Below are 26,930 nucleotides of genomic sequence, written 5' to 3' on the forward strand. Positions count from 1 at the left end.
TTAAAAATTTTTTTCTTTTCTTTATCTAGATATACTTCTTTACCTCTGCCAAAAGTTGAATATCTGTTACTTCATTTAAAAGGTCAAATTATATGGATGAAATTAAGAAATATAAAATCAGTTTGCAGCTTGGAGGCTTCCTGTCAAGCTGGTACTAGCTGAATGGACATGGTGGGGAAGGGGCAAAAGATGATCTACGTATGTGTCAGTTCTCAAGAACAGATGTGTAAGTCAATGAATGAGGAGACAAATATTAAAAATTAGATAAGGGTGCAAAGCAATATATTAAGTTTCAGACACCATGGGTAATATGTCATTGAAGTTCAATGGAAATAAATTGTGTCTGTGAGCTAAGGGGATGAGAAAGACGGCATGGAGCAAGTAACATTTGAGCTAAACTGGAAGGAGAGGTTGTTTTTTTACTGATAGAGAAACCATGAGAGGGCTTTACAGATGAGACAAAAATTTGAGTGAGGACACATAACCTATGATAATAAACAAGGCATGTGGGAAACAAGGTTTTCATGAAAAATAGGGATAATATTTTGCCATTGAATTAAATTTAAAAAAAATTTTTTTAGAGAGAGAGAGAAAGAGAGAGCATGAGTGAGGGGAGGGGTGGAGGGAGGGAGGGAATCTTAAGCAGGCTCCAAGCTCAGCACAGAGCCCCACACGGAGCTCAGTTTCACGACCCTGAGACCATGACCTGAGCTGAAATCAAGAGTCAGACACAACCAACTGAGCCACTCAGGTGCCCCCCAATTTTAAAAGTTTTTAAATTATTTTTTTAATTTTAAGTTGTTTCCCTGCTGCTTTTGACCACAGTGAAGCTATCACCTCATGGAAAAAGAAGTACTACCTTAAAAAAAGAAGTTATTTCTGATTAGCTTTATCTTTCAAAGCTAACTTCCTTGAGGGTAAAGGGATGTAGTCATCTTAAAGCAAGACCTGTGGGGAGAGGAAAGGTATTTTCTAAAGTCTAAAAGGGCTCCCTTTGCATCTCTAAAGCAAAACCCCTCAGAGGTTTAATCATGGATCATATTCATAATGGAAAATGAGATGTAGAGAAAGTAGCCAGCTGACAGAGTGAAAGAGGAAATCTCGTACAATCCTGGATAGTAGGAAAAGACAGAAAGACCAGCTTAGGAGATCAGAGACAAATGTCCTGGTTCACCTCTCAGGATACAAATCCCAGTCGTGTAGGGTATAGAAACATCCAGATGAATTAAGAATGGGGAGGAAGGTGACAAAATCTTTACTCAAAACCCTTAGACTGGTTGATATAAAATCTGAAAGCTCTTGGGCTATTGATTTCCCTTCCATGTTTATGTAACCAACAGTGAAGAACAGAAAGGAGCAGAGAGAAGAGGACTAGCAAGATGGCCTCAGAGGGCACTTCCAGTTCTCCCTGAGCTTCAGGTCAAGAGGAGGAGGCCCAGCAGCTCTTACATGCCCTGTGAGGGACATGGAGGAAAGCTGAGAATTTAGAGTTAGGGGGCTGCCACAGTGAGGGCAAGGGGACCCCACAGCAGAGATGTGATGTCCCAGCCTACGCTGAGTCCAGGAGCTTGGAGGTGGGACTCAGAGGATCCCAGAATGGAGGTGGAGCTTAATCAGTGGTGGAGGGATGATGGCCAGGCTCCTAACCATGTTGAGAACAAGCCATGCTCAGACCTCAGGCTGCATAAGCACAGTCTTCTCAGTGTCCAGCAAGGAACAGAGGAGGGCATCAGAGTCCACACACGTGGTAGCTGCCTGCTAGCCAGTGTCCTGAGGACACATACTCTTCCCTTTATATCCAGGTGCTACCTTAGTTGGCAAGGGAGAAAAGTGAAACTGGAAAGAAGGAAAAAAATGTCCTTTTTGGGAATTTGAACCTAAATTTGACTGTATCTAAGCTAAAAAGAGATTACGCTTATTGAAAAAGAAAGTTTAAGCCAGAGGAAATTAAGATACCTTTAAAAGGCAAATGTAAGTGTTTATTATCATTATTTGTTTAGTTTTATTTTATTTGCCCCTATGTGAAAGGATGGATCACTTATAGATCACTTATAAAAAATAAAGAATGCCGCAGTTTTTACCCGTCTGACTTGTAACTAGTTCTGGAGCAGTCTGCATGTGTTTTGGAGGCTGTGAATAAACCAAACCTCCTGGAGTGGAGTGTTTGTGTTAGGAAGTAGTGATCCATAGACTTAGAAATATATAAATATTTGTCTGAATGTGGGAACACCAATACATTGAAGTTGGATCTGGAAATATATTCAATGTGTTTTATATGAAAAAGTGCTTTAATTTCAAAAGTTCCAGAAGATGAAACACAGAAACGTTGGATGAGTTTTCCTCTGGCTCTGGCTTTATCTAAGCTATGGCAATAGTCCATCCTGGAGATTCTGAGCTAGGACAGTGTGGAACATAATGGGTCATGTGATGCTTTAGTCCTCCAGCAGTGTGTGTGTGTGTGTGTGTGTGGTTATGTGTGTGTGTCTGTGTATAAGTGTGTATGTGTGTATTTGTATGTGCATGTGTACATGAGTATGGGTATGTGTGTATGGGTATGGGTATAAATGTGTGTCTGTATGCATGTATATTTGTGTGTGTCTGTCTGCATATATATGAGCGTACCTTCTATGAAAAGCTGCTACAGGCTGACTCCATTTTTTTGTCAAAATGTAGTCATGGAAACCACATATTGGATCTGAGACTCACAGAGTAGATCATATTTTTTCCTATCCAAATGATGTTATAATTTTGGTTTAAATTTAAGATACAGCATCAAATCCTAGCTATCATAAGCACTACAACTACAAAGGGAAAACTCAGTTACTACAAAATTTTATAATAATTTAAAATAACAAAATTACATCATGATAGTATTAACTATGGATAAAAGTATTATATAAAATAATTATAGGTGGAACTCCAATATACTGTAAACTCTATGTAAAATACTCTACACACAACTTAGCTGTATGTATCATAGATTTCACCAAATGTTAAATTATGATAACTATTCATCTTTAATTCATAATTTTACTTGCCATTTTGAAACTGGGAAAATACTTTAAGGAATTATTTGAATGACCATGTGTCTTAAAATAAGGTCCTTTGAAATTTTAATTGTTTGTCTTTTATATATTTTGTAAATTCAACTAATCTGCAAGTCAGGTTATTTAATGTAAAACTACCCAGTAAAGTAGTTCTTTCAGACTTCACTAAGAATTTTATTTTTTTTGAAATGTTCTGTACTTAGCTTGTCTTTTTTTTTTTTTAAGATTTTATTTATTTATTTGAGAGAGAGAGAATGAGAGCTAGAGAGCATGAAAGGGAAGAGGGTCAGAGGGAGAAGCAGACTCCCTGCCGAGCAGGGAGCCTGATGCGGGACTTGATCCCGGGACTCCAGGATCATGACCTGAGCCGAAGGCAGTCGCTTAACCAACTGAGCCACCCAGGCGCCCAAGAATTTTATTCTTAATAATTTGGAGAAAAGAAAAAATGCTTGAATGTTGTATTTGTTATCGATAGCTTTATAACAGATTACCATACACTTACCATCTTAAAACAATACATATTTATTATCTCACAATCTCTTTGGGTCAAGTATCTAGGTCCAGCTCAGGTACGTCTTCCATTTTGGGGTTTCTTACAAGGTTGTAATCAAGGTGTTAGTCAGGGCTCCTGGGGTCTCTTCTGATGTTCAACTGGGGAGGTCTCCCTTCAAGTTCAAAGGGTTGTTGGTAGAATTCAGTTCCTCAAGGGTTTCAGACTGAGGATCTCAGTTCTTACCTAGGTGTTGGGCAGAAGCCACCCTCTGTTCCTTGTTCCTGTTGTGGGCCTCCACAACAGGGCAACTTATTTCATCAAAGTGCGCAAGCCAAAAAACCCCCCCAAAACAAACAAACAATAGAGAAATGTGCTAGAAAGATGAAAGTCATGTTTTTTAAAAACCTAATCACACAAGTGATATCCAATCAACTTGGCTTCATTCTACTCTTTAGAAGATAAGTCACTATATTCAGCCATACTTCAATGGGAGAAGATTATACAAGGGCATGAGTAACTAGAAAGCAGGGGTTATGGATCATCTTAGAGTCATCCTGACACAGATGTGTTCAGCATATTAACCTTTATGTAACTCTTCTTGTTTTCTTTCTCATATACAGTGCTCTTGAAGGACAAAGAAATCAGTGTTGTGAGTAGAGAAGGGACCAGAACATATGTGCTTTTTGCATTGTTCATACAGCAGAGTGATAGGGGATGAATGATACAGCCATAAGATGGGGGCTTTTGTAATACTAAAAGACATTGTAATAAATGGTCATGACAGAAATGATTTCATAAGGATGATGAATCTCAAGGTGAAATCTTTGTTTTATTAATCATGGTGTTGAGTGGGGATGCAAACTGAGAATGAGTTCAGTTGTGCTCCAGAAGGACTGTGAATAAGGCTATAGTTAGGAAAGATGGGAGAATCAAAAAAGATGGGATGCAAAATCTGGAGCAGCCTTAGGGAGCAAAAACTGGTGAAATACCCAAAATGTTTAAAGGTGGTTTGGGGGAAGTTTTGCTGTTCAAAATTCAACTTAGTGAAGATAGATAGTCAAGGGCACTTGGGTGGCTTAGTCGGTTAAGCATCTGCCTTTGGCTCAGGTCATGATCCCAGGGTCCTGGGATCGAGCCCTACTTTGGGCTGTCTGTTCAGCTGGGAATCTGCTTCTCCCTTTCTTTCTACCCCCTCCCCCCCCCCACCTTGTGGTCTCTCTCTCTCTCTCTTAAATAAATAAAATTTTTATTCCTTTAAAGCAAAAGATAGTCAAGAGACTATCTCTTCCACCGTCTTATGAACTTTTCAGGAAAAATATCCATTAGATGTCATTTGGAATGAGGGTATATGATGAGAGATGTTGGAGAGATTGGTGTTAAGGTAAAAGGAGAATAGCACCAGCAGACTAAGTCATCTTTGTGTAACATAGAGTTAATCAGTAATGTAGTATGAATAGAGTATCATGCTATGGTTGAGAAAACATTGCCTTAGTGTTCAAATCCAGGCTGCACAACATATCAGCTGTGTGACCTGATCAAACTGAAGACTAACTCGGGGCGCCTGGGTTGCTCAGTTGGTTAAGCAACTGCCTTCAGCTCAGGTCATGATCCCAGGGTCCTGGGATGGAGCCCAGAATCAGGCTCCCTGCTCGGCGGGGGGCCTGCTTCTCCCTCTGCGGCTCCCACTGCTTGTGCTCTCCTGCTCTCTCATTCTGTCAAAAAAAAAAAAACAAAAAAAACTTCAAACTAAAGACTAACTCAATTATTAGAATCCATAGGCTTAACTATTGTTTGGCCTATACTTTAAACTCCTAAAACTGCTTAATCTCCTGCCAATATTCAGTTTTCTTATCCTATCTGTTTTATTCATATAAGGTACCTGCCTGTAATGCGGCTAAGGGGATAATACAAGCCTTAGAGCAGGGGTTCTCAACCTCAGCACTATTGACATTTTGGACGTTATTAACAGTCTTTGTTGTGAGAGGCTGGCTTCTACCCACTAGATCCTGGTAGTATCTACCACCCCCTCTCCCTCAGTTATGACAAAAAAAAAAAATGTCTTCAGACATTTTTCTGATGTCTCTTTGTAGGGGAGGGGAGGAATAAATTACCCATGGTTGAGAACCATTGCCTTACAGGGTCATTGTTTGGGACAAAATAAGGTGTAACATCTGAAAGCATGTGAAAGAGTGATTAAAACATAATTGACACTGAACAAATGATAGTTTTCCTCTAAATATTTGACATTGGAGAGTAGCATCATACATGGAATTAACTTGATATAAGTTTACTGAAATATAGAAGGTAAATAATACTATGTTAATAATAATTTATATGAGCACTAATTTGGGAAATCATTAGTTGTAGGTGTTTATGTGTATATATAAAAGCTGGTCCTCACCTCTGACGTCAAACCAATCAAGCTTCAATTACTGTCTCTTCCAGTTAATATTATGTGCCTTGGGGAAGTGCTTCATATTTTCTAAGGGACCTTATCTATAATGTACCTTAGTTATCAATGAAATGGAAAAACAATGGCATGGATATGGTTTTGGGATGATTCATTCACTCATTCATTCATTATATACCTATTGAGCATCTATTATGTTCCAGGGACTGTATAGGAAATGTAAGACAGTCTCTACCCTCCTGGAAATTTATTAGTGGAGAATCAAATGATGAACAAATAAATATAAGATGTATTTACAGAATGTAACAAATGTTCTGGAGATAAGGAAGGATAAAAAGGATAAAGAATGATAGATGATGCTCTCTTGGATAGAATAGTCAAGAGAGTCTCCTATTAGAGGTCAGTATTTGAGCAGAGCAGTATGATCCTGTCTAGGGAAAGGGCACCCAGGAAGGGAGCATGTTAAGTCTAGGGACCTGAAAACATTAACATTCTTGGATTGCATAAGGCACAGAAATAGGCTAGGGTTGCTATAGAAGGAGTATATTGTACAGCCAATTTGTACATTTTTTGGTTTTTATATTTTTTCTTATCTTGAAACATCCATTTTTAGTAAACTCAAAACATTTATATAATATAGGATGTGAGATGAGTTCTTAGGTGATATCATGCCACATGACACGTTATTAAAGAATAGTTCCATAGAGGCAACTATCCAAGAAAATGGAACAAAGTTAAAAATGGTCTTGTAAAATTTCATTGGGGTAACAATGTTTTGTGGCTTGAAGTGTAAAGGATGAGAACAGCATGTGAATTCCAAGAAAGCAGCATAGGATGGAAAGAGAATTTACAGTGTGTCAGACAGGGTGGCAACATCTTGTGGCATGTGGCTCCCATCTCAGTGATGGGAAAGGTATGTCCTGTGCCTGCTTCTTGCCTGTGGCACACCACAAGGGAGAATGAGTTGGCAACCACAACCAAAATACATCAGTAGCAATTATAGTATATGGCCAGCCATGATTTTTTTTTTATTTTCCTAAAATTTGATTCTTTTAAAATTTATTCCAAAGGACTGAGTATAAAACAGAATTAAAGGGAGTTTGGAGGGGACAGGAAAAGGGGTAGCTATGTTACTTAATGCTATTTTTAGATTAACCATTTTGGATTTAGAATTCCAACAAATGTGATAAGCATGATGAAATACTTCTTTACCCAACTTTTAAAAATTTCTTAAATGTGCATTTAGTTGTTTAAAATTTGCCTAATTAAGAATAGCACATGATGAGGGCGCCTGGGTGGCTCAGTTGGTTAAGCGACTACCTTCGGCTCAGGTCATGATCCTGGAGTCCCGGGATCGAGTCCCGCATTGGGCTCCCTGCTCGGCGGAGAGTCTGCTTCTCTTTCTGACCCTCCCCCCCTCTCATGTGCTCTCTCTCTCTCTCTCTCATTCTTTCTCTCAAATAAATAAATAAATAAATCTTTAAAAAAAAAAGAATAGCACATGATGAGATGAAAAAAATCTCAATATCAGTAGCACAAAGTTGAGCGAGGGAGTGAAGCAAAGTACAAAGGATTTACAACGGAGGACTGTTGGAGCAAAAGAAGTCTGCAGTGTCAAGGATCTAGGGAAGGAAGAATACAATCAAAACTGAAAGTCTTAATCAAAAATAAAGATATAAGAAAAGAAAGAAGAAAGGAGGATAGCGGTGGAAGATGTCAATGACCTAAGACATGTTACAGTTGAAGTCCAAGAAAAAAGTAAACTAACAATGAATCCTGAGTTTAATCACGAATATCACAGTAATTTACTTTTGTGTATTTGCACCATGAATATAAAGTAAACTGGCTTTAGGTAGAGTCAACTCTACTAAAGATAAGTTTGGAGCATGGACACAGAAAATTTAACTGCTAGTCTTGGGGCTGTAGCAATTAGTGAATAAATTTATCATACTCTCTCAAAGGACTTACTTTATATAATCAATGCAGAAACACTCATCAAAATGAGCCTGATTAATAATTGTGGTCTGGATCAAAAATCAAAATACCGGACGCCTGGGTGGCTCAGTTGGTTAAGCGACTGCCTTCGGCTCAGGTCATGATCCTGGAGTCCCGGGATCGAGTCCCACATCGGGCTCTCTGCTCAGCGGGGAGTCTGCTTCTCCCTCTGACCCTCTTCCCTCTCGTGCTCTCTCTCATTCTCTCTCTCTCTCTCAAATAAATAAATAAATAATCTTAAAAAAATCAAAATATCATCAAATATGGTACAGGGTACAAACATTATTAGGTTGATGGTCAAAGTTCATTAGCAATCAACAAATTAATATAGTGCACATAGGGACTTTTCAACGTAGGACCTTATTTATTTAACATAGAGCCTGTAGAAACATAAAAATTATTTTAAATAGGGTTAACAATTAGTTTAAAAACAAAAAGAATAGGTGTTTTTATGTTGTGTCACCCCTAGTGGCTGAAATAATGTTTCCTATAACATAACGGTGGCTAATACGGCCAGCAGTCATTCTATAACTAAACCATTGGGATGAGAAATGCCTTCTCACTCTTTTTCTTTTTTAAAGATTTTATTTATTTATTTGACAGAGAGAGAGAGAGACAGAGAGAGAGAGGGAACACAAGCAGGGGGAGTGGGAGAGGGAGAAGCAGGCTTCCCGCTGAGAAGGGAGCCTGACGTGGGGCTCAATCCCAGGACCCCGGGATCATGACCTGAGCCAAAGGCAGACGCCCAACGACTGAGCCACCCAGGCACCTGCCTTCTCACTCTTGGGAGATAAAAATTACATGAGTGCTTTAGCCAGAGACACATGCCAAGGAAATTAAAATGGAATAAATACACTTTTAAACAGTAGTTAAAATGATAAGCTTTTGCAAGATTTTTGTGGTGATTTTTATATTTGAAAAAATTACACCTTTTTACTCATCACCTTATGAAAATTAATAATTGACTTAATCGCAGTCTCTTAGGGTAACCAACCTTTCCCTCTGACCTCCTAGATACCATCTCTGCCTTGCTCGTGTCTACACACTTTGCCTGGCTTGCCTCACATTCTGTTTTCCAGTTGTATTCCTGAACACCTCTACTTCTAAGCTCTTTGCTGATCTGTTGGAGCCTCTCCCTACTATCCTCCCATCTGGTCCCTGATGCTACTCCTCTGATACAGTCTCTAGTTCTCTGTTATCCACAGTGTGTCCTCACTTCAACTAGGGCTGTAGCTGGGCTTTCACTTATATCAGGCCACTGTGCTCATATAACTTTACCTGACATAAGTCCACATGCCTGGAATTTCAGTAAGTTTTATGGAAGAGAATTGTTCACAATCTCTATCTGTAAAATCTTCCAAGGGTAAAAAGTTTCGGGGAAAAGCCAATTTTTTGTTGTTGTTTACACAATATAATCTCTTGATTTGTGGTGGGTGAAAATTAAGAAAAATAAAGATACACTAATGCAGAAACCAGACTTTGGGTAGTGTCTGGATTTGAATTTGCTAGAAGCAGTAGTATTTTCTTGCAGACTGGAAAGAGAAAACCACTCCCAGATGTCTTAATTTTTCTGACTAACAGAAAAACCTTCACAATTTACATCATGATGGGTTCAATTAGCACAAGTCTTGTGATTCATTTGCAATCTAAGTGAACAAATTCTAGCCTCAATTTTTACAAATGTTTGTGGTCATGATGGGTTTGGCTCTTGAAGGTCAAAGAAATTAAACAGGAACTGGTAGCTAGCAAAGATATCTCAGGAAGTTTCTTGCTCCTTTCAGTTAATAGAAGATACAGAATATAGGTAAACTTAAATTTCTGTAAACATTTTCCCTAACTTACTGGTCTAATCACTTTCTTTGTTTATTGATCTCATGTGGTCAAGGAAAGTAAATATTCTGTAACCTGCTCTCTCTTATGTTATTAAAGAGGGAAACCAGCACAGCATATAAATTCCATAAGACTTTTTTTTTCAAATGCAATTCTAAGTTAAATTTTTTTAAATTAAGGTAATTCTAAAAAATTACAGCCCATAATTTTTTATATCTATGACTTTGTTCTTACTATTTAAAAATTTGGTTAACTTGTACTATTCTGATGTACTAAGAAAGAATGCTGAACTCATATTTCAGGCATGATTTTAGAAAAAGAACCAATAGAAGCATGGCCTTAACATTTTTCCTGTACCTTTCAACCAGAATTTGTCCCAGCAAAGTGAATTATGTTTTGCTCTCCATTTTTTCTTTCCTTCTTATAAAGAAATATAGCTGTTTCACATAACAAAAGTTTTCATAAATATTTTTATTTAAACTTGTCTAATTTCTTATGTATTTTCTTAACATTTGTTTTATTTTTAATAATTCACTCAGAATATATAACATCTGCTTAAAATATTTGACCAAATCATCACTATCAACGTAAATCAACAAACCAATTGCAATGCAGGAAAAAACTGCCATATAATTCTTATGTAACCCTTCACTGAATCACTGTGAAGGGACTTATGTTTGGAAAGCTTTTAATTTTTGTTATAAAATTCCCAGAAACAGATGTGAAAATTCACTCATATACCACATTGTCTAGTTCAAGCAGCTGTAAACTATTTCATGGATTACACTTGAATGAAATGAAAGTCCTGAAATTATTTCATCTAGGCAGCTGTTATTTCCTTAAATTAAATAAAAACAATTCTTTGCTTGATTAATTCTTGGTTATTTAGATTGTATAAAGTGTTCACAGTCTTTAGTCATAAATTGGTTCATTTTTCTCAATAGTGTCCCCGTGAGTCAAAGGATGCAGCACAATTTTATAGGCTACCTTTAAAAATAAATAACTGCTTGTATTTTCTACTATGAAAAAAATAAGTTCGGCACTCTCTTTTTATTTATTTATTTATTTATTTATTTATTTATTTATTTATTATCTATTTATTTATCTTTTGCTTTCAGCATTTCTTTTTTTAAAATTTTTTATTGTTATGTTAATCACCATACATTACATCATTAGTTTTGGATGTAGTGTTCCATGATTCATTGTTTGTGCATAACACCCAGTGCTCCACGCAGAGCAGAACGCAGCACTCTCTTTTTAAATATAATATTAATATAATGTATCATTTCACGGGTAGAGAAAGTTAACGTAAGAATTGACCCTGCTTGATTTTAACTGCTAGGCTAATAACTGTATCAGTTTTTCCCCCCTTATATGGTCTATCCCTTCACTCCACACTCCCTTCCTAGCCCTAGACTTGTCCTTCTGTTTACCAAACACCTGGTTGGATATCTTGAAGACAGTTAGCTCCATCTCAGCGTGTGCCAAACCAAAGGTGTTCTCTCTTTCTGTATTCCCCAAAAAGGTAATGTGGAGAAACCTGCTAGGATTTCACATTCAATCACGAACCCTACTGAGTCTTCCTCTGAAATGACCTTCTAACACATTTCTCTAGCTTCTTATTGTGACTTCCTTGCTCCAGGCCCTCAGAAGCTTATACATTCACTACTGATAGGCACTCCTTCCTGCCTCATCTCCCTGTTTTCAGTTTTTACCTTTCCAAAGGGCTATAGGCAAGGGCAACAAATGTATTCAGAAACCCATTTTCAAAAAGCCAATTCCAGGGCCTGGGTGGCTCAGATGGTTAAGTGTCTGCCTTTGGCTCAGATCATGATCCCAGTGTCCTGGGATCGAGTCTCACATCGGGCTCCCTGCTCCTTGGGAGCCTGCTTTTCCCTCTGCCTCTCTCTCTGTCTCTGTCTCTCATGAATAAATAAATTTAAAAAATCTTAAAAAAAAAACAAAAAGCCAATTCCACATAAAAGATCAGTTTGTCAAATCATTAACCGAATTTGTCAGATTATACCGAAGTCTTCCCTTGAGACTGGTGTCTGATAAGTGCTTTTAGTAAAGTCTCACAGGAACTCAGGGCTATCCTTTAAAAAAAAAGTCCTGTAGTCAGCAAATGTCAATGAATATCCTGTGGTAGACACACTTCTAAAACACTGAGATTATGATAGGAAACAAGAAAGACTTAGTTCCTATCTTGAGGTATCAGGAAAGAAACGATTTTTTCCAATATAAATGAATTGCAGGGATTTATGTATGTTGTCTTCTGTATATATGTGTGTGTGTATATATATATATGTGTGTGTGTGTGTGTGTGTGTGTGTGTAAATTCAGGTGCATATACGTATTCATTTAGTGATAAGGGCTATAAGAAAAAAATAAAGCCAGATAACAGGATAGCAAGTACTGAAAGTAAATAATCATTTGAATAGTCAATGAATATGATTATATTATTTGCAGAAATATTATTTTTTTAATTTTATTTTACTTGTTATGTTAATCACCATACAATACATCATTAGTTTTTGATGTAGTGTTCCACGATTCACTGTTTGCATATAACACCCAGTGTTCCATGCAAACGTGCCCTCTTTAATACCCATCACCAGGCTAACCCATCCCCGCACCGCCTCCCCTCTAGAACCCTCAGTTTGTTTCTCAGAGTCCATAGTCTCTCATGGTTCGTCTCCCCCTCCGATTTCCCCCCCTTCATTTTTCCCTTCCTGCTATCTTCTTTTTTTTTTTGCATATATTCAGTGAATGTGTTCTTATTTGCATCAATTTAAGGCATGTTAATTTAGTCTACAGCTATAAGATACAGCATAGTTTCATTTATTTAAAAATATAATTTTTATTAACATATTCATGAAATATATTCTAGAATAGCACTGTCCAATAGAAATACAATGTGAGCCACAAATTGGAGCACCATATGTAATTTTCAACTTTCCAGTAGTTACATTAAGAAAAAAGGAAAAAACAGGTAAAATTAATTTTCATAATAAAATTTATTTAATCCAGTTTACCCAAACTATTATTCTTTCTTTTTTTTTAAGATTATTTATTTATTTGTTTGACAGAGAGACACAGCTAGAGAGGGAACACAAGCAGGGGGAGTGGGAGAGGGAGAAGCAGGCTCTCTGCCCAGGCCTAATGCAGGGCTCTATCCCAGGACCCTGGGATCATGACCTGAGCCGAAAGGCAGACACTTAACGACTGAGCCACCCAGGCGCCCCAAACTATTATTAGTTCAACATGTAGTCAATATAAAAGTTATAAATTAGGTGTTTTATATTATTTTCTTTGAACTGAGTCTTCTAAATCCTGTGTTTACTCTTAACAGCATATTGTAATTCAAGCTAGCCATTTTAAGTGTTCCGTAGCACCATGTGGCTAATAACTAATGAATTGGGTAGTACAGTTCTATAATATATTGATTATATTAACTATATCAAATATATTCTTGATGTTTAGTTGCATGTACAATTGTAAGTCCTTATGTAAGAACATATCAATGAGAAATGCATTCATAGTTATGAGTAATATATTTATGAACTTATTCACTAAATATGATAGTTGAATGTATTCATTTCAATGGAGAGTATTTTATCATGATTATATATTGTATTGCATATAATATGTGTCTCTATATTATAGAGATTATAACTATGTTCAAAAAGAATATTTCTAAAAATTTTGTATAACTTTAGAAAATTGTTTAATAAATACACCTACGGTTATCTTTAAAACAGATTTGATCACTTTATCACCCTTCATTATCTGAAGCTATGCTCTTTTCCAGTGTTGCATCCTGATATCCCTATACGTTTCAGGTTATAGTCAAATAGCTGCATAACATTCCCCAAAATACTATGTACTTTTAAAATCTGTATACATTTTCATGTTCTTCCATCCTTCCAAAAAGTCCTTTACCACCTTTTCTGGCCTGTATTCTTTTACTCACATCTTACTTAATGTATTCAGCTTTCCAATAATTCCTTTATCATTCATATTTCAGTTAGAAAACTGAAAATATTCTACATAATTAGAATAGTGCCAAGTGCTAATAGACAGTATCTGGCAGTTTTGTCTTTTCTTTTTTTTTAAACCTCAGTTTGTTGCTTTCTTGTTTTCCATAACATTTAAAACATTTATATGTTTTGTTTCTGGGATAGGACTAATCACATTATATTAGAGTTGCCTACCTTCTTAAGTAGACATTAACATCTACTAGATTGTTAGATTTCAAAGTATCAAAATAGAGCAAGAATATTTTTTAAAATTCCCATCAGATGATTTCTACATAATCTTTCTCTACCACTGTTGTCTTAAGAATCATGAGATTCTCTGATGAAAACTGTATTCCTGATTGCTTTAAAGAAATTTCTAGTTGCCTGAAGTCTCTCCTTAGTAGACTGAATTTGTATCTACTTACCACAAAGATAGTATATGGTATATCGATTTTATCTACAACACTGGGCTGCCTATTGTGGGGGAATATCTTAGAGAATATTTTATTTAGAAAAAAGGCCCAAAGGGAAGAAAAGAAGGAAAGAAGGAAGGAAGTAAAGAAAGGAAGAAAGGAGGGAAGGAAGGACAAAAGAGAAGGAGGGAGGAAAAGAGTGAGCGAGGGAGAGAAGAAGGAGGGAAGGAAGAAAAGAAGAAGGAAACACAGATACCATTGATGTTCTCAGATTCTAAGTTTTCTGTATTTAGAAAATGTGCTCGGCATTTCTTCCCTTGACTTACCTGGTATTGAAAATTCCTTGGGGGCGCCTGGGTGGCTCAGTCGTTAAGCATCTGCCTTCAGCTCAGGTCATGATCCCAGGGTCCTGGGATCAAGCCACATGTCAGGAAGCCTGCTTCTCCCTCTCCCACTCCCCCTGCTTGTGTTCCCTCCCTCGCTGTCTCTCTCTGTGTCAAATAAATAAATAAAATCTCAAAAAAAAAAAAAAAGAAAGAAAGAAAATTCCTTGGACAGGATCTTTCTCAAATTCCTTAATTTGTTTTTTTCTCTCTCTTTCAATTTGTATAAACTTCCCCAAATTTTTAAAGTTTAGGCATTTCTGTTTCCTTCTTTTGATTTATTTAATCCTAGACACCTGCTCCCTATAATGAAGTTGTTAAGGAGATGGAGCTATGGAGACCTAGATTTGTATTTTTTTTTTCCTTTGCAAATTAAACACAGATTATTAGTATTCTTCCCTGACTAAATAGGATGCAGAATTCTTTGTAGCTGTATCACCCTTTAAAGCTTGGCAAGTACTCCGTAGTTTTTAGGAGCTTATTGACCTTCTGTGGCAGAACTAATATTGGTAAGGAATGAAAGGATGAGTACTTCTCAGAGTAACGCTTCTCCCAAGATTTTAAGAGCCAGTTGCACTACCATCATCACAACTTCACTGGACAGTTCACAGCCAGCATAGCTGCTCGGGTCCTTAGCTTACAGCACCCTAAAGTCTCCAAGGAACCAGCAAGTAAATTCTAGCAGGCTTCTCACTCTAGGGTTCTCTTTTTCTCCCACAGTGTGATAGTCATTCTGAGCTAAAAAAGAAAAAGGATGATACCCAGATGGGGATAGGGTGGTTGGGCTATCTTCAAAAGGCCTTATGAAATACCCCTCTTGAATTTGCAAGTACAAAGAGAATTCTGGCATGGAGAGTCTACTGTTTCTTGCGGGAGGGGATGGGGTGGACGGATGGCTTGAGGTATGTTTTGATTGGAAGCTGTTGGCATGGGGAACCTGGAGGCAAGCTAACTAGAAGCAGACTGCCTTATGCACTTGGTTTGGAGAGCATATTTGACTTTCTCTGATTGGTTCTGACTTAGAAATGGTGATAAAAGGAGGAAAGCTGGCCTTTATGAATCAAGTCCTGAATGTTTTGGGGCTAACTGCTGCTGAGGCTTCACTGGTTGATTCCAACAGAGGTTGTGGATAGTGTTCTAATGTCCTGTATGATCTTTACACTGTCTGTATGTTCAGTCCTTAAGTCTCCTCTTTTATTCAGGAAGTTGGCCAAAAGATCCACATCTTCAGATGATTGTTGATGATTGTTCACTTGTCTCCATAATCAATTGTATCACAAGGGCTTCTTAATCTTCTTGATGTTGTATCATTATGGTGATCATCTGGTAAGAAAGTGGCTAATAGAAGCATTTAAAACTTGCACTAAGTATTAAGTGATAAAGTTAAACGGACTGGTATCGTGACCACTGTGACATAAACAAGAATAATTGAAATTCCATTTAAGATTCTTCAGAACCAGAAACCTGAATGTCTAACCAAGGCCAAGAGAATAATCCCACAGGTCATAAAGATCAATCTTACAGAGCCAAATAGCTTTTTTCCTTAAGATGATATATTGCCTTCTCTAACTTATGTGTTTCATTGAGCCAAGTACAGCAAGAAGTATTAGAAATGGCACAGATACCATCATGACTAGTGAACAAGAAATCTAAATTGTCTATTACTACTCTTGCCAAGGAATTGAGATTGATCTATATTCCAACTAGATTATAAGTGGTATAATTTTATAACTTCTGCCAAAGTTATAATGCCACATGTCTTACAGTCTTTTGTTTGTATGATTCTTACTATTAGAAACACTGCTTTGATTGTATAAATTCTGAATTGGTAACCTGTAGATAATGTGCTTTAATAATCAAGGGTAGCCTCATTTTGGAGCTTTTGTCTCGATTGTAATTTCCAGATTTGATGATATATAGATTTAGAGTGTCTTTGTACAGATAAATTTTGTAATACTATTCTTAAAGTGCATGAGATATTAGTGAGACAAGCAAGACTAATTATCCCAGCTGCAAAGAAAGTAGTATCTGGTAGGAACACATGGATATCCAGGAAAAAAGGAATTATTTATGACATGAGGTTAGAACAAAAGCCTTACATTGGCTGGCTTACATATTTGTATTTCTTTTAGTCCAGATGACAAATAATTGGCCCATCAATTTAGGAAGGTCCCTCTCTTTTCCGGTAATAGATCAATTTGTGACTCTGCTAATGTCCCTCTCCTTTTCTGTAAGAGAGGGACTCTAGCAGAGTCACAAATTGATTTGTTTAAGGTCATTTGTCCCTGTAGGTACAAGTGAAAACACCATTGGTTATAATTCCCTTTGATCTCATTTCCATAGATTAGAATTTCCCTCAGATTTTCATCATTAGGGTGTAGTGAGGAATAGCATATCCAGCAATCAGTAAACTTGAAGGCTATTGCTGGGGTAATCTGAGATTGGTGTTATAATGATTATGCTCTGATCTAATTTTAGTAAGAGGGAAATAAAAGAAAAAGGGCCATTATGCATGGGCAGTAACCAGGGGTCTCTAGAAAATGAGGAATGATTATAAGTAAGCAGATAAAAACAAAATAGGCATTAGGCAAATGTTTTGATCCCGCATCTTATGCAGGAGCTGTCCACCATCTCGAGTGAATTATTCTAAAGTTGAGTCTTGGGTCATCTGTCTACTGGGAAGATCAACTGCTTCTAGAGAATCTCTGAGAATCTTCAGCTGATGTCCCCCTATTAGGTCAGGTTTCCAATTTGGTTGATTCTGGATTGCTTCTTTAGTCATGAAATGTGAACCCAAGGACTTATTCCAGGAAGTTTTACTTCTGTATCTGTTGCTAACAATATCTGATAGAATTCCTTCCAGTGAGGCTCAAGAGCAGTTTTTCCCCGATATATCTTCCAATAGATGAAACCTCATAGCTGAATATCATAAAGAGGCCATTTAAGAAGACTATTTGAATGTACCCTTAACCTGTAATATTTTGTGATGTCTGTGTGCATGAGTATAGTATCATAGGTAAAATCCTTAAACACGTGGGCCTTGCAGTTACCAGTTCACAGCAAAGCAAACAGTATGTCCCTGAGAGAGCAGACCTTACTGCTTTAAGGGTGAGTAGGAGTCCCCTTGACTAAAAGAGCTCAAGGGTTTCTGAAAGCTTTGTTAGTTTTATTTCAAGGACGTCACTGATTCTTTCCACCTTCTCAAAAGTTTGTAGGTGGTAAGAGCAACATGGTTTCTGAAAAAAGGGGTAATACCTTACAGATTTCTTTTAATAGTATTTCTTGTGAAAGGTGTGCTTTGGTCACTTGATATAAAAGTTTATATTCCCAAGGTTAGAAACACAGAATTGAGCAGATTTTTAGCAATTGTAAAGACCGTAGCTTTGCGACAAAGAAATGTTTCAACCTATCCTGAAATTCTATAGACATACAATAACTAAAACAGAGAAATCTCATGGAAAGTGGAAGCCATATAAAATCCATCAGAAGGTGTTCAAAGGACCCTTGAAACCTTGGGTCTGGCCATGTCCCACATTTACAGTTTTTCTAGAATTAATGCTGGTGACAAGTCCATGTGACTTAAAAAATACCTCAACTCTCTTTTTAAAGTGTACCCAGCCATGTAAATTTAAGATAATAGCCAGTTTATCTGTGCTATGATGAGTAGTTTCATGGAGAAATTTAGCTAATATACATTTGAAACCATCTAGTGACACAAAGCACTGTTTTGAGAGTACCAGAGATTATGCAAATGAAGCTAGAACCACATTTTTTCCATTTTATGTTTTTCCAAAATGAGGGACTAAATATTGATATTTTATAACGGTCTCTTTGAATTCCTTTAAGGATTTATCATTTGAGTTTAGATAGGATCAAAACCTTGGTTAAAGCCATTTGTTTGGCAAAGTGATCTGCTAGAGATTATTTCCTTTAGCTCCCATATTATTTCTTTTTTTAATGAGCCCCAACTTTTACAATCGCTACCTCCTTTTGAAGAAGGAATGCATGTAAAAGGATCTAAAACATCTTGTCCTTTTTGATGAGGATTCCAACAGGGTTGACCCCTTTGTTTCCAAAGCATCCCAAACTCATATATATGCATATATTTTAAAGTGTGTCTGTGTATATATTTACTCTGTGGTCTTTTGTCTAGTTGACAAGCTCAAGTAAGTGCAGTAGTTCTGCCATCTAGACTAATTTTACTTCACATAAAGGACTGTATTCTAAAGTCAAGCTTAAATTGGTAATAGCATATTCTGCTCCAGTTTGAAGTTTTGAGGTATGATCTATCAACAAATAATATTAGGTCAGATTTTTCAACAGGAGGCTTCAAAAAGACTGAATGGGGTATAGTAAGTTCCCTAACTGAGCTAAGAAAATCATGAGGTTCTCTTCTCCTGGTAGGGTCAGGAGAACAGCATATCAAGGTGTTGCAGTGGTAAATAGTAATGTGAGGATGAGACACTAACAGAGTCTCATGGAGGCTAAATAGCTCGCTGAAAAGTGCTGTGTTCTCAGATGGCAGTAATGTCTGTGTTGTATGAGGAACACAGATCCATAAGATCAAGAGACAAGGCTATATAACTAGCTCAGCAAAAGCACCAAGTTTTGAAGTGGTGGTTGCTGCCTTTAAAACAAGGGGAAGAAGCTTTTGCAACCAGGTCAAGGTGGTACGTTTTTACGACGCCCATGAAATTGAGTTAAGATTCCATAGGCTTGCCCAGATTGCTCATATGCAAGTAGAAGAAAAGATTTTAATTGGAAGGAGTCTGTTGACAAGTCTTCAGATGGCAGAAAGCCTGTTTATGACTTAAACTAAAAGTTGTCACAATCTCAGGAAAATTTGATACTTGTTGGTTACAATATCCAGTTAAACCAGAAATACTCTTGATTGTTTTGTGAGGGGTCTAAGATGTTTGGATAGTCTATAGCCTTATCAGGAAAGAGTGATTTCCCTCTTTATATAGGTTATAACCTCAAATAATGGATTATGTTTTGGCAAAATTGTAATTTATCTTTTAAAACTTTATGTCCCTCTTTTGCTAAAAATAAGAACAAATCAATGGAATCCTTTTTACCAGAGCCCTTGTCCTCTGAATAAAACAGGAGATCATGGACATATTATATCAGGACTGAATTGCAAGGGAAACTTAGATCTTTTAAGTCTTGATTGAGGACCTGGGAAGAATTGGAGGGGGGGATTCAGTGAACCTTGGTCATGACTATCCAAGTATATTGTCCTCCCCATGCGAAAACAAAAAGGAAAGGTTAAGAGTGAAAACAAAGAAGGCTTAATAGAGGTTGCTGCATGAGGAAGCTGTGAAGGCAAGCTAATTAGAAACAAATGACCTTGTATAATTAGTTTGGAAGACTATATGTCTTTCTTTGGTTGGCTCTGAGTTGGAAGCAAAGGCAAAAATAGGGAAGCTGGCAGTCATTGACCAAGTCCTGACCATTTGGGGCTAATTGCAGCAGAGATTTTGGTGTGGTTTCTTTGAACGGTTACAGAAAGGTGGTGGATCCATGTTCTGTGGTCCTAGATGATGATCTGCCCATTGTCTAAAAGGATTCAGCCTCTCACCATTTTTCTTCTGTAAATCTTTCCTTATATATGTCTCCAACTACATCTAGAAATGATTTGAAAAATAACTGATACATGAGGTAATATTTTTGCAAAGCAGAAATAATAATGTTTTACTCAACTACTGGCAGATACCTGAAAACATGGACTTTTCTTATTAATTCTATTAGGGCTAATTTTTTCTCTGCAATTGTTTATGTTGTTACAGAGGATCTTGATGATTTAAGAATGGAGGGAGTAACTACCCTTGTGCCTTCTGGGAGCAAATTTAACCAAGGTCGTGCTACTCACCCTGCTGAACCTCAGGCCAAGGTCACACTGAACATCTGTTCAAGGTGTGCCAGGTAAAACAAATAATAGGTATAGTATATGTAAACATAATCTTAATTTTTTTAAATCTAAGATTTTGATGCAAAGGGTGTAACTCCTCTGTGTTAAAAAAAAAAAAAAACCTTTCCTTCAAAAGATCCTTTGTGCTAACATTGACGAGGGAGTTAGTCCTGCAGTTTATCCTTGTGTCCAATGCCACTCAGACCAACAATGAATCAAAGAGTTTAGCTTGTCCTCACTACACAGTTTGAGAAATTTTAAGTCTTTCTGTCTCTGAATTTCATTTGCTGTCTGCCCTACTGGTTCCCTTTCAAAGGAAGAATCTAAGGGCTCTAAAGGTTCAAAGCCACTTTTAAAGCACCTGCGTAAAGACGAGTCTGCCCAGGTATAGTTTAAGATCTGATATTATTGGCCTCTTAACCTGCTCCTCATCTTGTTCACCTCCGGGAAAGAATTTAATCAGCTTGACACTTTTCAGTTTTGGCAGCTGGAAGCAATCTTTGCATGTACTGTATGTGGCCAAAGAAGTAGCTTAAGTTACTGCCAAGTCAGCTCCCAGTGCTTGTCTAGCAGAAACTCACCAAATAGCTAGAATTCATTGTTTTGTAGGAACTAAATCTCATTTGCAAAGAGGCTTTTAAGCCTGTTTAAATGATAAAACAAGCCTTCTAACCCTTATGTAAATGGTGCAGATTAGCAAGAACAGTGCACTGGCCGGCCAGTTTTATCTCCTATTCTTTATGTCTAGCTGTTCTATTGTATTGTTTGAGAGGGGATTAGCTGCTTGGAAATAGGGAGGGAGTGTAGGAAAATCAAATCAGATTCTTGTAGCTTTTCCTCTTTCCTTTACTCTTTTGAAATTTTTATTTTAATTGTCAGGGGCTTAGGAAAATAGAAAGGATACGTCTTAGAAAAGCAGGGACGTTATTTGAGACCATTAGAAATGCCACAGCACAGTGGAAACATTGCTTCAGACAAGTAATTTTTGGGTGACTTGACTTTGATTAAGGCTGCAAAGAAAACTTCTACTGTTTATGTAATGGTATTTAGGCATCTTGAGTGTACAGAGTTATCTGTGCGAAAGTTGTTTGGCAATTTTGAAAAACCTTTGTAGTACGGCTAAATAACAAAAGTCCAACTGAGTAAACTTTGAAGATCTAATTGGCTTTATCACATAATTCCTGAATCGGGCAACATCCCATGTAGCAAACAGAAAAGAATTCCACTGAGCAACAGGAAAGGAAAGGTTTTCAAAGGTATGGGGGGGGGGGATGTGGGGAGAATTGTTAGCAAAGAATCCATTGTTTTAGGCTAGGCTGCCCTCCTAGGTGGAACGGAAGGGGTCTATCAGTAAACTTCCTAGGGCTGACCAGGAAATTCCCATGTTGACTGGTTAAAGGTTACACAGTCCTGGAGAGTTGAAACTGCAGTTAGGTTAAGTATTAAGTCTTGGTTTACTGACTTGGGGCCTTAACTTAAATGGCTCCATTATGGCCCTGTGGTTTCTTTTTAACAGTATATTTGTTCATTTACCGTTTGACTTGAGGGAGATTAGTATTTGGTCCGTCATATCATTTGTAGAAGATTGTTTTTTCAGAAGAGAGAACCTATGAAAATGATACGTTTCTAAACTGCTGAGGATTTGAATTGAGAAAGGACCAAGCACTACCTAACCCTGAATTATCCACCATTCAGCTTGTCAATAATAGAGTTAGACTGCAAGTCGCAAATAACCTGCATTTAAGGTCGAGACTTTAACTAATTTATTGAAGAGATATTCAGTTGAATAATTGATTACATTTATTGCTTTCTCACTACATATCACATACTATTCTAAGCACATTAAATATATAAATTTATTTAATTCTCAAATAACACTGGGAGTTAATTACTATTGTTATCCTCATTTCATATGATAAGGAAGCTGAGTCTTGAGATGATTAAATAACTTGTCCAAAGTAACACAGCAAGTAGGAGGCAAAACAGAGTTTCAAATCCAGGTAGTATAGCTTGACTGCCTTGCTTCGTCATTTTATTTTATTGCTAGCACCAAGCTGTTGTCTGAAGGTAAAGATGGAAGCCTCAAGGAATTAGAGACAATGGGATAGGAAGAGATTTGGGTTTTTGAAATGATGGGAGCTCATGACTGTTTTAATGGAGAATAGGCAATGCTGTACTTCCAAAAGCAAGATAGGGATATATTGATTCAGGGAAATGTGGTAAATAGTACGGAAGAAGACACTAGGCTGTGACTTTTATTATTTATTTATTTATTTAAGATTTTATTTATTCATTTGAAGGAGAAAGAGAGTGAGTGAGAGGGAGAGAGAGAGAGAGATCTGAAGCAGACTTCACACTGAGCACAGAGCCGGACGTGGGTTTTGATCCCACAACCCTGAGATCATGACCTGAGCTGAAACCAAGAGTTGGACATTTAACTGACTGAGTCACCCAGGAGCCCTTAGGCTGTGGATTTTAGAGACCTACCATACTCAGAATTCAGAGTGGAAGAAAAACTAGTATCAGTTGTCAAGAACTCTGAAGAACCTGAGATTTTACCCTGTTTGCAGCTGAATGTGTTAGTCTGCCACTGTTTTATGAACCCGGGCAGAGCCCAAGGACTTAGCACTCACAACAGTAACATTTGCCAGAGTGTTACCACTTCCACTGGTTCCCGATCCACACATTTCACAGGATGACACAAATAGGATAGTAGGTTATACTACTAGCGATGAACCCTGAGTTTAGGAAAACTGAATGTTTTATAATGGGAAGTTAGCATTGCTCTAGAGGGAGACTCTGTATGTCTCTTCCAAGGCTGTTAGCAATATAAACATCCCTGAACAGATTGTCTGAAACAAAGGCTGTCAGTGTCTTTGCTCACAAGATGTAGTAACATGAGAAACTCATGGAGAATTATCTCCCAATACTATTTAGAGTGGACTACTTTTGTATTGCATTGATGTGGTAATCAAATTTTTCCAAAATTAATGTTCAGACATCAATTTATATTGTCGGCTCACCTCTCCTAGTTGCAAGTAAGACTTTTAAGACTCTGAGCATTAAAAGAAGAAGAAGAAGACTGTGAGAATGAGAATTGTACTTTTTAAGCCAGGGCTGAGTAATTATCTGAGGCGGAAGTCATAAACTGGAGGACCTGTGGGCAGTTGTCTTGCGTCTCCATAACATTTAAAAATACCACTGAGGGGCGCCTGGGTGGCTCAGTCTGTTAAGCGTCAGGTCATAATCTTGGGGTCCTGGGCATCTGGCTCCCTGCTCAGCGGGGAGCCTGCTTCTCCCTCTGCCCCTCCCCCTGCTTGTGCTCTGTCTCTCTCTCTCTCTCTCTCTCAAATAAATAAATAAATAAAATCTTTAAAAAAAAACCTACTGGATTAGTTACCAATTTTACATAAAATATTGAGATTTCTGTCTTGTCTTAAAAATCCATACAGGCTATAGCACCGGGCCCACATTCTCAGATGATCACACAATAGCAGCTTCCTCCCCAGACCTTCAGACCCCAGAGCTGTGCACCAGTTTGCATTAGCTTGTCTGTCTAGCCTCACTCACTTACACTACCTGTCTAAAGTCTATAGGCCTTTGTAACCTCTGATTTGTAGAAATGTAGGAACTTTGATGATAAGCAATGCATCAGGACTGGAGGAATGCAGGCTGAGGTACCTAGCCAGGCCCCTGGGAGAAGATTTTGGTGCCCAGAAAAGGCAGAAGATACTGTCTCAGGGTACCAGGCTCTCCACAGGAGATTATGGCAGGCAGATGGTAGTTTTAGAGTGATGACTTGATCCCTCAGAACTCAGAGAGAGTGAGTCAGAATTCCAGTGCTGCAGACTAGACCAACATGGAGAAAACGGTTGCTTCATCTAGAGAACTGCATCCATTCTCATTGCTCTTCTTGAGTGGGCACTGGTACCCTGCCTGGAAGATAGTAAGAGATAATGTAGACTTTATAGAGGAAGACTGGACATTAGATTTTTTGGACACTTTGGGATGGGGATTTAATTCCAAATCTCACTGGACTGGAGACAGTGTGGTGCTAATGGATAAGGAAGTTTTGGATAATTAATGTTCAGTTGTAGCACATAATTACCAACACTTTTCAAGACTTTACAGTAAAGGTAAAATAGAAAGACAGCCTCCTTCGAAGTCTGACAAAGGGATCTTTACATACCCTGAATTACCTAGTGTATCATCGTGGGAAAAACTATGCATATATTCAGAAAATCTGGTCCCTCATCTGTGACATGGAGTTCTTGCAATCCTGGAGATCACCTCAAAGGAGGTGATTGAGAGGTCTGGACAGAATAATGTATGCAAAGGCAGCTAGCAAATTGTTCACAGTGCAAGGCTGTCAAGGAACAGGGGGTTTCCTCTTTTTCTCTCACTCACTGGGATAATTACCATGTAAATACTTAAACAGTTTAAAATGCTTCAGAGTCCCCCCCCCATCTTTTTGAAAGGGCTGCACTAAAGTGCTCAGGTATTGAAGGAAAAAAGAGCCTAATTTTTCTGACATTCTGGAATTTTCTCCTGCCTTAGGCTTCTAACTAGGGAAAAAAAAGATGTCCGTCTTCCAGGATTTCTGTATTTAATAAGACAGTATAAGATGACAATATTTTTGATGTTTATTTGTTTGTTGTTTCTTCAAGTTTTAAGGTCAAGAAATCACTTTTTTCCATAGAACTGGAGAGGTAAAATACGCAAGTGAGATTAATGGTTTTGTTGTGATCTTGAAATAAAACTATAAAACTGAGGGTTCTAGAGGGGAGGAGGGTAGGGGGATGGGTTAGCCTGGTGATGGGTATTAAAGAGGGCACATTCTGCGTGGAGCACTGGGTGTTATGCACAAACAATGAATCACGGAACGCCACATCAAAAACTAATGATGTAATATATGGTGATTAACATAACAATAAAAAATTAAAAAAAAAAACTATAGCTGTAAGCTCAGTGGAGCATCAGTGAAACATAAGTGATAATAGAGTTTCTGCAAAGAACCCATCAATGAACAAGTTAGTGTTAAGAGGTAGAACCTTCTCTATAGATTGCCATTTTTCTCAATCTTTTTTTCAGATACTGCACCACTTATGAGCTACTCACAGGGTCACAGTATCTGGAAGGGAGTTTGCATTTGATATGTCCAGAACATTATTGTTCTAATCAAGTTGAGCGCATTCAGCCAAAGGCCACAGAATCCTTCTCATTGAGAACCTGATGGGAAGACATAGTCTGTAATGAGACTGATACATTCTACTGGAACGTTTGAGGGATATAAGATACATGTGACCATTGGAGAGATTTCCACTTTCCAAGATATCAGGAAAAGAGGAATTCAGTTCACACTAAATTGCTCTGTAAAGTTTTACGTGAGACAAGGTGACTAAAACATCAAGAATGTCACAAAGTTCATTGATTAGCCTAGTTACAAGAAATAAAAAGATTACAGAATTTTTTTTTTCCATAAATACTTCACACATGGTTGGGAAAGAAACAGATGAAAGAAGGCTTGTGTTTTCAAGCTGGGAAATTATTCCAGGATAGTGTTATGCCTATAGCTCTTGATGGCCTTGGTCTGATGTGGGCACTGCTGCAATTTGTGTGATTTAAACAAAGAGATGACATCACCGGGAAAAGTAGGAAAATGTTGCCTCGTAGAGATCTGACCAACCAAGATATATCAAGATTCTAACCCAGAACATTTCACTTGCCCCCTTAGATCATAAAGTAGCCATTATAAAACAGCAATTTTAAGTAAATAAGAATTTTCTGTGTAGGGTGTAATGGTGTCCTTGTAACTGGTGATTTTACTCATTACAAAGTAGATTTTTAATATATTCATTGAGTATCTTGGTTTGACTTTTAGAAAATTCCACCATTATAGCTATAAATCCTTGAATATATGGGCAAAACAAGTTTCGTTTCTTGCCTAGGAATCACACTAAGTAGTATCAACTAAAAAGTGAAGTGTCAGTACGTCAGTAATGCAAGTTATCAATAATTATCAGCAACACTTCTGTGGTTTTAAAGAATAGTGGTTTGTAAAATTTTGAGTTTCAAATTACATTTTTTTATTAAATGTCCTAAATTTCTGTTGTAAGACAACAGTTAAGATACCAATAGCAAGCAGGCAAATGTGGATACGAAGACACCAAATTACTATTTCAGTGAAGTTTAAAAGACCACCCATTAATTCTGTCTACCCACTGCCATTCTGAGGAGTTAAATCTTGTTTTCTTGGACTCCTGCCAGGGCATTCCGGGTGGTAAAATGCTATTTGTTTTTGATGGTGCAAGTGTTTGTATTCATTCATGCCTAACATCAATAGTGCACACACAAAAAGAACTGAAAGCCATTTTAAAAGAAATTGGATTATAGAGAACATACAGTGACACCGGCTCAGAAACTCCAGCA

The 26,930-nt window shown here is 37.5% G+C and overlaps 1 protein-coding gene across 1 annotated transcript in view; it reads left to right on the forward strand.

Moving 5' to 3' along the window:
- C4H8orf34 (chromosome 4 C8orf34 homolog) overlaps window positions 1-26,930 on the forward strand; it is a 376,094-nt gene that overhangs the window by 230,113 nt on the left and 119,051 nt on the right. The window contains 1 exon segment of the mRNA XM_027577874.1: window positions 20,380-20,515. Coding sequence (XP_027433675.1) covers window positions 20,380-20,515 — 136 coding nt within the window.

Source organism: Zalophus californianus, chromosome 4 (assembly GCF_009762305.2).
Source record: "Zalophus californianus isolate mZalCal1 chromosome 4, mZalCal1.pri.v2, whole genome shotgun sequence".
NCBI classification, from domain to species: domain Eukaryota; kingdom Metazoa; phylum Chordata; class Mammalia; order Carnivora; family Otariidae; genus Zalophus; species Zalophus californianus.